The sequence below is a fragment of the Chiloscyllium plagiosum genome, unplaced genomic scaffold, assembly GCF_037043375.1.
Source record: "Chiloscyllium plagiosum isolate Xiang-an unplaced genomic scaffold, Cpla_swu_hap1 HiC_scaffold_4, whole genome shotgun sequence".
Classification (NCBI taxonomy): domain Eukaryota; kingdom Metazoa; phylum Chordata; class Chondrichthyes; order Orectolobiformes; family Hemiscylliidae; genus Chiloscyllium; species Chiloscyllium plagiosum.
The window spans coordinates 8,389,815-8,401,867 of NW_028270142.1; the positions used below are offsets into that span (position 1 = coordinate 8,389,815).

General features: G+C 41.8%; 1 protein-coding gene across 3 annotated transcripts in view; it reads right to left on the minus strand.

The window, feature by feature from the left end:
- Positions 1-12,053, minus strand: part of cpa6 (carboxypeptidase A6) — an 82,939-nt gene that overhangs the window by 38,876 nt on the left and 32,010 nt on the right. For all 3 annotated transcript variants that reach the window (XR_015756900.1, XM_087985953.1, XM_043689378.2), the window contains exon 4: positions 1,146-1,257. Coding sequence is in view for 2 of the 3 variants with exons in the window: in XM_087985953.1 (XP_087842079.1) it covers positions 1,146-1,257 (112 nt within the window). In the remaining variant the exon portion in view is untranslated. The remainder of the gene's footprint in view (positions 1-1,145; positions 1,258-12,053) is intronic.

Genomic DNA, 12,053 nt, shown 5'->3' on the forward strand with positions numbered 1-12,053 from the left:
TGAGAAAATTGGTCTTTCATTGAACACCAAGAAAATGAAGGTTCACTTCCAAACAATTCCCACAGCAAAATACGACATTGATTAACAGCGAGATCCTGAAAAACATGGACCATTTTCTTTACTTTGGGAACCTTCTCTCGACAAAGCATTGATGAATGTTGTGGAAAATGAAAACTCACCTTGTATCTTTAGTGCAGTTATTACAGACTATATTCAAGCGTATGTCGGAGACATATTTTGTCCATTCATGGGTATGGATAGGATAAATAGAGAAAGTCTTTTCCTTGGGGTGTGGAAGTCCAGAATTAGAGGGCATAGGTTTAGGTTGAAAGGGGAAAGATATAAAAGGCATCTAAGGGGCAACCTTTTCACACAGAGAGTGGTACATGTATGGAATGAGCTGTCAGAGGAAGTAGTGGAGGCTGGTACAATTGCAGCATTTAAAAGACATCTGGATGAGTGTATGAATAGGAAGGGTTTGGAGGGATATGGGCCGGGTGCTGGCAAATGGAACTAGCTTAGGTTAGGATATCTGGTCGGCATGGAAGAGTTCGACCGAAGGGTCTGTTTCTGTGTTGTACATCTCTATGGCTCTAAGTTCTCTCCTGGAAACACAGTCAGTATAATAATTTAGAATGTTTCACAAACTTTTTACATTCCCTCATTATTGACTACCCTAGCTTCCACAAAATGTACCCTTATCAATAAACAGGAGGTATACTGCACTTTTATGTTCTCGTTAACCCCGTGAAGTGACGTTATCACTGTGGCTCTCTATCTCCCTCCTCTCTGCTTTCTTATCACCTCAAGTGTATCGTTCAACTTCATGAAGGTTTAACAATTTCCGGTCTTAGCTATGTTCCCACAGAATTGACTACATCATGCTTTTAAAAAAGTGTTCATAGCTACGTTTTGTTTCTACTGAAGCTTTTAAGTGTATGTTAAATATCGATCTTAAACAATGGTATCATGTCAGTAATAAAATTCATCATTGCCACAATGTATCAGTTCAGTCGTCAGCTGACCAAGCGAAAAAGTCTTTGAAGCATAAATCTCAAACCTGAGATTTGGGTCATGGTTTAATAGCAGAAGTGATCATACAAAGGACAAACAGTAAAGCTGTTACTGAGGCTTTATCTACATACCTCTTCTAAAGAATGATAGACTTCGTAGCTGTAGAGATGGGTTGAGCGTCGTATGCGAGCTCTGGAGCCACTTTGCATTTCTATTAATCCCTGTAGATCAGGAACAAGGATCCTAAGAAAAATGTGGGTAATAAGTATCTGCACTTAAGCAACTATCTCTCCAAATTTGATCCAACTAGTTTCGTTCAGATTGTGCCTGTTTTTGCCCTCCATGCAGTCAGTGGGAGGATCACTAATTTGAATGGGACAGGAAGGGACAAAGGTGTGTGTATGTAGTCACCTGGCACTTGCCCACAAATTGAGCTGGACTGTTAGGTTCCCGAGCTTTAGGTACAGACCTCCAGCCTCTTGAAGGCAATGGGTTAATCAATAATTAAAAAAACGTCTTTCCAAAACTTGTCTGTTTTTTCAGAGACATCAGGCTCGCTGTGCCCTGAGCATACACAAAGTTTTACCAATATCTCCTACCTACGGGTGGCATGGTGGCTCAGTGGTTAGCACTGCTGCCTCACAGCACTAGGGACATTGGGTTCAATTTCAGCCTTGGGTGACTGTCTGTGTGGAGTTTGCACTTTCTCCTTGGGCACTCCAGTTTCCTCCCACAGTCCAAAACTTTGCAGGTTAGGTGAATTGGCCATGGGAAATTGCCCATAGTGTTCAGGGGTAAATATAGGGTGGGGGAATGGGTCTGGGTAGGTTGTCCTTCAGAGGGTCTGTGTGGACTTGATGGGCTGAAGGGCCTGTTTCCACACTGCAGGGATTCTATATCTCTGCAACAGAATTTAATATGCTCTCAAAAATGTTTTCCTTTTCAGAAAACTTAATTTCCTCTGAAATAATTACAGTATCTTCAACAATTTCCCTTTTTGTAGTAGTCTTTTGTTTTTCTAAGAAAGGCTGTGTGTTTTAACTCTTTCAATTCCATCCCCCATCAAAACTCTCACCACCACGCATCCTGGTGAATGAGTCCAATAACTGGCATTATTCCTGGCTGTTTGCAACCTGAGGTCTTAAACGTAGCAGATGCATTGATTATAATCTTCTGTAATCCCCTCGATTCTGGAGATATCTTAACGGAATGGAAAAAGCAAATGTAAACGTCTATTCAAGCAAGGAGGGAGACAGGAATGCTTGTTCCCCTACCAGGCATTGTTGGTAAAATGTTGGAGCACATTATTCAAAGGTTTTTAGCAAGATACGTAGGCAATCATTGTACAATCAAGCAGAGTCAACATCACATTGTGAAATGAAAACTGAATTTGGCAAATTAATTTGGTTTCTTGAGGTCGAAGAAACAGGGTATATAAAGGGTACCAATTGATGTTAATGTAGTTGAATTTCCAAAAAAACATTCAACATGTGCTCCATAAAAGGATATGACTTGCTTATTGATGAGAATGTCGTACCCAGTGTTGGACTGGGGTGGACAAAGATAAAAATCACAGGTTACAGTGCAACAGGTTTATTTAGAAGTACTAGCTTTCGGAACGCTGCTCCTTCATCAGGTAGCTAGTGGGGTAGGATCATAAGACACAGAATTTATCGTCAAGACTGGAGTGGTGCTGGAAAAGCACAGCGGGTCAGGCAGCATCTGAGGAGCAGGAAAATCGATGTTTTGGGCAAAAGCCCTTCATAGAATTTATAGCACAAGATCATAGTGTCACTCAACTGATACGATATATTGAACAAGCCTAGATTGTTGTGTGATTTTTAACTTTGTTTATTGATGGCATGTCAGCATGACAGGTTAGGCCAGCATTACTGCTCACCCCTGAAAGTTAACCACATTACTGCTGATCTAGAGTGACATGTAGACCAGTTAAGGGTGGAAGTGCCCATCCCTATAGGACTTTCATAAACCAGATGGGTTTTCAGAACAATTGACAGTGTTTATCTGGTTGCTCTTAGACAAGCATTTTATTCCAGATTATTATTATTGAACTTGTATTTTAACCGTCTGTCCTACTGGAATTCCAATCCATGTTCTCAATATACCTGGGGTTCTGGAATACTGACATCGCCACTGCACCCCTGCTTCCCAACAATGCTGGCGTTTTCAGCTTCATATTGCTGAGTGTACAGCTGGTGCAAGTCAAAACTAAAATTGCCAGAATATGATCAAGACCAGCAACCCCAGGGTGGATCTTGCCTAACATAAAGCTGCATTTACAAGTTTTATATGAGTCGTTTAATCGCCTCCCATATCTAATCGAATACTTCAGAGATGGCACTTGCATTGAACGATGAGCTGAACAATGGCTCTGCAGATACCAAAGCTACACAGAAGCAAAATGAACCAATTAACAAGATTGCTAGCTGTCTGTGTGACTAATATCTTTGGGGCTATGATCTGGTTGCTGTTCATAGAACAGGTTTCTTTAAAAAATATCCAATTGTTGTAACATCTGCTTTGTCATGAAAATGAGGCCATTTTCAAGAGCACAACTGCATTTTGAAATTGTTCCTTCATTTAAATGCAGATAAGACCAAATTGCTACACTTAGAGTAGCATTTTTCTCGATTTTCAGAGAAGATATATCATGTGCGTCATAATTATACTTTGAGAATTGTACTGAGTTTTGGACACAGACAATAGGTATCAATACCTTGGAATAAACCCAGTGCAGAGATGGGTCATGAGGTTCAGTCTTAAGATCAGGGGATTAAGTCATGAAAAAAGTTCAGAAAACTGCTTTCCCAACAACACTATCTGTGTGTGTGTGTGTGTGTGTGTGTATGTGTGTGTGTGTTACGTGTGTGTGTGTGTGTATGTGTGTGTATGTGTGTGTGTGCATGTTTTGTGTGTGTGTATTGTGTGTTGTATGTGTCTGTGCGTGGGTCTGTGTGTGTGTGTGTGCGCCTGTCTGTGCGTGTATTGTGTGTATGTGCACATGTCGGTGTGCGTGTGTGCATGTGCGTGTTGTGTGTATGTGCGTGTGTCTGTATGTGTTGCGTGTTGTGTCTGTGTATCTGTGTGTGCCCAAATGTGTGTGTGTGTGTGTATGCACGTGGGTGTGCCCCCACAGTGTGCTTGTCTTTAAGAATGCTATGCAATCAGCATGTCTGAAGTATTGCAAAAATAGCCACTTAGAAATAAGTTAGTTGATTAAAACTTTACTCACTACAATAGCTCTTACATTTTCCTTTTTGGATCAATAGACATCAACAGAGTTTGAATGGACGATTTGAAGTTCACTTACTTTCTCCCATGTTCCCTACAGTTTTCATGAGGCGTTCACAAACTGAAACTGACAGGATGACTGCTTCGCAGAGTATAACTTCACTCCTCTACTTTCACTCCAGAAATGGGAAAATGTGAACCATTTTTTTGGGAGTATCTTGGGAGGTTCCTCTTGATGAAGGCAGACAGAGACAATGAATCTCATCATCACAATGTGCCAGCTCAATCTTCAAGCGACTGAGGAAAAGAACTTTCCCGGTCCAAGATTCCAGTTCTGAGACTAAGGTAATGATTTCCCAGGCAACAGACAACTGCTGTGCTCATGTATGTCTCAGAGACTTGGACAATGTGCAGCACGTATATCAAGGTACTGGAGTAATGCCATAAGGGGGATCCTCTTAATCCTGTGGCAAGAAATGTGGTCCAACATCAATGTCCTGTCTCCTAAGCCAACATGTCCAGCACCAATTCACTACTCAATCCAAACCAGCTCTGCTGGGCAGGCGATATCGTCCCTATATCTGCTTGCAGATTCATGAAGCAACAGCTTACTTGGGGCTTGATCATGACTGGAAACTCCCTGGTGGTCAATGAGAATGTTTAGGGGTATGATTAAAGTATTTCTGAAGTTGTCAAACATCCTAACACTCATGCGAGTCCCTAACCATGACCAAGCCAAATGGAGCTGGTTTATTCAAGAAGGAATCAAGCACCTTGAGACACTCTGTTGGGAGCCATGGGAGATGCCATCAATGCATCAGAGAGCACTCACAAACCTCCAAACACCTTGTCTGGAACTTCCAAGCATGTGGCAGAGTCTGCAGATCATACATTATAAACCACCTCAGAACTCAACAAACTGAAGTGGACACAAGTCATCTTTAATTCCAATGGACTGCCTAAGAAAGAGCAGCAGTTCTATTTACTGCTTCAGTTTGCTGCTCTTCCTCCTTGCAATTGGATTGATGGAAGGCTCCCATTAAGAAACAATTACAATACGAGAAGCACCTTTCCACTTCACAAGCTAAAAGAGAAACTACAAACTACTTAATGCCAAAAGTAGTATAAACTTATACATGTATGTCAATAATCAAGAAAATTTTAATTCATTGTCTCACTTTTCCTGGCCTCTGAGCATAACTCTGCACAAGTAACTCTTTCTTATTTTTTTCACTGCTCTATATTGACCAATTAAATGCTTGGGTTGTTCCTGTGATAAAGTTCTTTTTCTTAATCTGAGACATAATTCCTGACCAGAAGAGCCTTCAGGCTACAGTGTCCGGTCACCACTCCACTTCCATCACCACAAGCTTTATAAATACACATGTACAGGCTCAAAATCTTGGTATTCCCACCCTAACGGCATTGTGGGTCAATCATCAGCAGGTGGATTGCAGCAGTTCAAGAAGGCAACTCACCACCATCTTCTCAAGAATTTGGGATGGGCTATAAATGTGAGTGGAAGAGGTTTGTTTGAAACGGGCCGCAATGGGCAACATGGTAGTTTGGTGGTTAGCACTGCTGCCTCATAACGCCAGGACCCGGATTCGATTCCCTTGGGCAACTGTCTGTGTAGAGTTTGCACATTCTGTCCGTGTCTGCGTGGATTCCTCCGGGTGTTCCAGTTTCCTTCCCCAACCAAAGATGTACAAGCTAGGTGGATTACCGATAATGTTCAGGCATGTGTAGGTCAGGTGGGTTAGCCATGGGAAATGCAGGGATAGGTTAGGTGGATGGATCTGAGTGAGATGCCCTTCAGAGGGTTGGCGTGGATTTGTTGGGCCGAAAGGCCTGATTCCACACAGTAGAGATTCTGTAAATGCTGGCCAACCAGTGGCCTATATCCCACGTGTGAATTAAAGAAAAGGTACAAAGGCAATGAAATTACCTGAATTCTTTTTAAGACATTTGATAGACTGCAGTTGGACTATTATGTCCAATTGCAGGGAGGTAAAGGCTTAATGGCATTATCACTAGACTATTAACCCAAAGACCCAGTTAATGTTCTGGACACCGAGGTTTGAGACCCACCATAACAGATGGTGAAAATCAGATTTAATATAAGTCTTGAATTAAGAGTCTGATGATGACCATAAAATATCTATTGATTGTACATTTTAAAGGTTGTGAGGTTTCTCACCTCACTTACTCTCCCAGAAAACGCAAACCAGACCCCCATCAATCTCTGGATGAGAAAGAAACCTCTCCTCAAATCTCTTCAAACCTTCCTGCCTTTCACTTTAAAATGATGCCCCCTTGTTATTGACTCTTCAACTAAAGGAAACAGCTACTTTCTAGCCACCCTGTCCATACTCTCAGAGTATGATACAACTCTATCAAGTCCCCCCCTCAACCTTCAACCTTTTATCATCTGCTAACAATGTCTTGAGTAGCGACTGAGCTATCTCCTTGCTCAGGGGCAGAAATGTTACCTCTGAGTCAAGGCTCATCATTTACTGTAATTCAGATTTGACTTAAACTGCCCCATTGAAATAAGGCAGGTTTAGACCCATGGCAATTAGACTTGGGCGATACAACCCAAATACTACCCCTTTCTTGGCAGGTGATGCAAATTTAAGTCAGAATTTACCTCCAAATTAATGGAGAACCTTTTCCACGTTCCTTGAAATCGGATAATTGCTACTGTCTAACATTGGCTGATTATTAAATTTTAGTTAAATTTGTTAGTTTTTAGAAAGCATTTCAACAATATTGAATCTTCATACACAAGCATGTGCCAAGTTGTGCTGGAAATGTTCGTAATATTTTCATATTGTTCTTAATGCCATCATCATTCTAAAAGAGCGAAATTGTTTTAGCATGTATAACCAAAATGAATGGTCTTTCAGTGTTAGAAACAAATACTGTGTGTATTCTATGTGGATGAATTAATTGACATTCCAATGAATGTCAACTTTATGCAGTATTAACTTTTGAACAGAGCAAATAAGATCACCAAGCGAGCAAAATTGATGAGACAAACAGGATTCAAGGCAAGGGACAGAAGGCAATCTGTAAGAAATTTAACAGGTCTAAATTAATTGCTATCTGGGACTAAATTTACAACCAAAATATGGGCAGCGCAGCACCCAGTTCAGATGAGCAATGTGTGAAATTTGAAGCATATTTTCATTGCAAATAGTTGGGTAAAAACAGACTTAAATAGAATGATGGTAATTTAAATCCTTGAAAATTACATTGGCAAAGCTTAATTGGGGAACATTGACAATTCTGATGGTGAAAAATGTGCAAATCTAGTTCATAATGTTTAGAATGACCCAAGTTGTTAATACAAAAAAGGAGTCAAAATATGTAATCATCCTTCACATCCAAACAGAAATTTGCCAACATAAAATCCTTAATCTCTGATCACTGTCTACTTTTGCTTTCTCTTCACAATTCTTTTCCTTCAATATAAACCAGAATCAATACAATCTCCTGAATTAGTCTCAAAAGCTTAATTAGAAACATTTTTCATTTACCTATTCCATGACTGGCCTTGACTTTTAATTTAATTTTCCCCTCTTTACACCCTGGCGATTATATGGTTTCAGGTGGATTGGGTCTGGATATATTACAATATATATAGCATCCCCAATGTGAGACAGGGTTGAATAGACCACTCGGTCATTTCCATATGTTTGGAAATATATGTTCCATATATTCTCACTTTCTCATCTTCCTCCCCACACTACATACAGTTTCAATACATCTTCCCTTCTTACACATTGGGTAGAACTTCCCCACAGCTCTTGTGACTCTAATGTGCAGAATCCATGGAGTTCCTTGTCCGGGTCCACACTTTATGACAATGACACTGAAACAAGGATGATCCTGAGGTGGGCTCCTAATTAGCTACCTCCAGTGTATTCCCAAGATTTCCAGCCCTAGAGCCTTGGCAGTTGCACCAAGAGATGGCACTGCTGAGGCAGGTGGGAGAACTACTTGGAGAAACATGCAGAAGACCTCAGAGGCATAAAAACAATTAAATATTTCGGACGGGAGAAGATGATTGCCCCGTTTTAAGATTAGAATCCCTACAATGTGGAAACAGGCCGTTCAGCCCAACAAGTCCACACTGACCCTCTGAAGAGTAACCCACCCAGACCATTTCCCTCTAACTAATGCACCTAACACTATGGGCAGTTTAGTATGGGCAACTTACTTGACCTGCACATCTTTGGACTGTGGGAGGAAACCAGAGCACACCCACGCAGACACGGGGAGAACGTGCAAACTCCACACAGACAGTCACCTGAGGCGGGAATCAAACCCAGGTCCCTGGCGCTGCAAGCAGCAGTGCTTACCACTGAGCCACCATGCTGTATTGGATTGTTGAGGTTATGCTTCAATGACCCATCTCTTTCGAGGCTATAACCTCTGCTCAGAGTGCCCTTGTTAAAATAAGGATCTGAGGGAGTTAATGCTAAAGAGCACCTTATACAGCACCCATTGGAACAATGTCACATGGATTTGGTGATAGGCATTGTTGGGGAATTGGTTCATGGGCAGGAAACAGCAAGTGGGGTCCACAATACATTCTGAAGGAGGAGCATGGCTCCTGGGTTTTCAAATAAACCTGTTGGACTATAATCTGGTGTTGTGTGACTTTTAACCTTGTCCAACCCAGTCCAGAACTGGCATCTCCACATCATGGCTTCCAAGTTTTGTCTCACCTGCAAATTTCAAAATTGTATTCTGCCACACGAAGGATTAGGTCATTAGTATACATCAGGAAAAGCAGGAGGACCCCTAACACTGACATGTGAACCTGACTGTAATTCAATCCGAAAAACAACCTACAACTACAACACAGAGTTTCTTGTCACTCAGCCAATATCATTTCCACTTTGCTGCTGTCTGTTTTATTCCATGTTCTAAAGAGTCACTCAAGTCTGTTGTGCAGCACACTATCAAATGACTTTTTGAAGCTCACTTATACCTATCAACACTCTTACCTCTTCAAAACACCCTTGCAGGTTAGTTAAGCAGGATTTTCCCATAAGTAATCATGCTGACGTTCCTCAATTAATCCATATTTGCCCAATCGACTAACACATAGAGTAATTGAGTCACACAGCACGGAAGTAGACCCTTCAGTCCAGCCAGTTCATGATGAACATAATTCCAAACTAAACCAGTTACACCTGCCTGCGCCTGGCCCTTCAAATCTTTCCTGTTTGTGTGCTTATCTAAGTGTCTTTTAAATGTTGTAACTGTGCCTGCATTCACCAGCTCCTTTTATAACATCTCTTGGTTTATGAAGTGTAGGAGCTTCCCCATACTGAAGTTACAATTACTGACCTATATTTCATAGTAGCAGTATCCCTACCGTGTGAAAACAGGCCATTTGGCCCAAAAGTCCACACTGACCCTCTGAAGAGTATCTCACCCTCACCCATTCCCCTAACCTACTGCTCTACATTTCCCATGACTAATGCACCTAGCCTACACATCCCTGCACACTATGGGCAATTTAGCATGGCCAATTCACCTAACCTGCACATCTTTGGACTGTGGGAGGAAACCCATGCAGACGCAGGGAGAATATGCAAATTCTACACAGATGGTTGCCCGAGGCTGGAGTCGAGCCAAGGTCGCTGGCGCTGTGAGGCAGCAGTGCTAACCACTGAGCCACTGTGCTGTCCGTTTTGCTTGCTAGAAACTTACCTGTGAAAAATGATGAATATCATTATTACGGCACAACTTATCGTGTATGTAGAACCTCTATCTGATTAGAATAATGCAACATTATAGAAATGCATGGGACTAGATTTTGGTAATTATTGGGAATGCAGTTGGAGAGATGTGGCTCAGGCTGTGACACAGCTGAAATCTCACATCATCTTATTACAGTAGAGCTGAATTTTACAGCAGCGCAGGCTTGGATCAGGAATTCTGTTCCTGTTTCAAAAAAAGTGAAGTTGGGGAGATACTGGAGTGAAATCTTGTGAATCTATGATCCATCAACAATTTTGTGATGCACTTGTGGTGCCAGGGAAAGTGAGACCAAATGAAAGTTTTCCAATTTAATTATGTGAAGTTATCTTCACAGCTAGGTACTTTTTGACAACTGTTCTGTTTTGTGGTTCCTAGAAATTTGAAATGATCACAGGCTGAGACACAAAGGGTGGAATTTTATCAGTGAAATGCCATTCTTGATGGCAGGAGAAGAGTGTAGCATTTCCTCTCTGCTGCTTTTCTTCCCAGTTCCCACACAGTTACAATCCAAATGCAAAGTGCTGGTGACTCTGCAGCAGGCATAACCTGCCATCAGCTGGGAATGATGCTTTGGAGACTAGCAAAGAGCAGCCTGGTTAATCTGGAGGACCCTGCATCATTACAACAAACAACCCAACTCCATGGTCATGAACATAAGACTTGATGTCAGTCTGAGAGCACAAAGGTACCGCGGATGTATTTTTTTTCCAAATTTAAATTACATGCACAAATATATCACATTATATCGATTTCACTCTATTCACACGTGCACCATTGTTACTCATTGACACTGTAGGTTACCTCTGGCATGCCTTATGGTTGGAACTTATTGATGGTTACAGGGGCTATTTCCTTTACTTTTGAAGGAAAGGGGTGGTATGGCCTAATGGTATTATTGCTGGACAGTTAATCTAGAGACCCAGGTAATGTTCTGGTGGACTTGGGTTCAAATCCTGCCATGGCAGATAATAGTTTCAACAGAGAAAAACAACCTGGAATTCACATTCTAGTGATGACCATGGATCCATTGTTGGAAAAACCCACCTGGTTCACTAATCTTCTTCAGGGAAGAAAGCTGCCATCCTTACCTGGTCTAGCCTCCATGTGATTCCAGACCCACCCCTGGGCAACAAATACTGGTCTAACTAGCATGTCCACATCCTGTGAATAAATTTAAAGCGTTCATTGAATGTTCATGTTAGTGCCCAGCGCTATTCTGTGGATCATGCCTGAACTCTCAGCCCTTGCTCACCCTCCCTGTGTAGGACATTATCCTGACATCATTCTCATCATAAGTTAACCTTGACAGACAAATTCAAGCCCTTTAACACCCTGAAACAGATTCACATGAGAATGGCACAAACAGCACAATTTATCTCATTTTCTTAACTTGACTGATTGTTCCCACCAAGTAACACCACATCCAGAGTTCCAGGCCCTTCCCGCTTCCATGCCCCTGACCCCACTGCACACGTCCCACCACCCTCGCCACTGATGCCCCTTCCTTGCTCCAAGCCTCCACACATGCTGCCATCTCCTGGTGACTGGTGCACGCCACCTTTAATCGAATAAGAGCTGAGCGCACAAAGATTCTGTGTGCTGTTTGTTTTATTGTGAGAGTCAGACATTTAAAAAGATTTTAAATCATGCAAATGTATTACACTAAGTACCCGCCACAATTGTGAGCTTGACAGGCCACAACACTCTGTGAACGTCATCGCTGCATCTCCACCTGCCATCTAGAAATCAACATTTCCCATCCAGTCAAAGTCAATCACTCACATGCGACCTCTCACACTCTCAATCCCAAACTCTGGGGCTGCCATCATTTTTCCAGCTCTCAACACATATTGTAGAATCATTTTTTGTTCGGTACATAAACTGTAGTGCATTAATGACACCCTGGATTCTTGGGTATAATTGCACATAATAACATTGCTACTTTTTCAGAATGAAATAACAATACAGCAGCAGTGTGATGGAACAGTCTCCACTTGCCTGCTCCA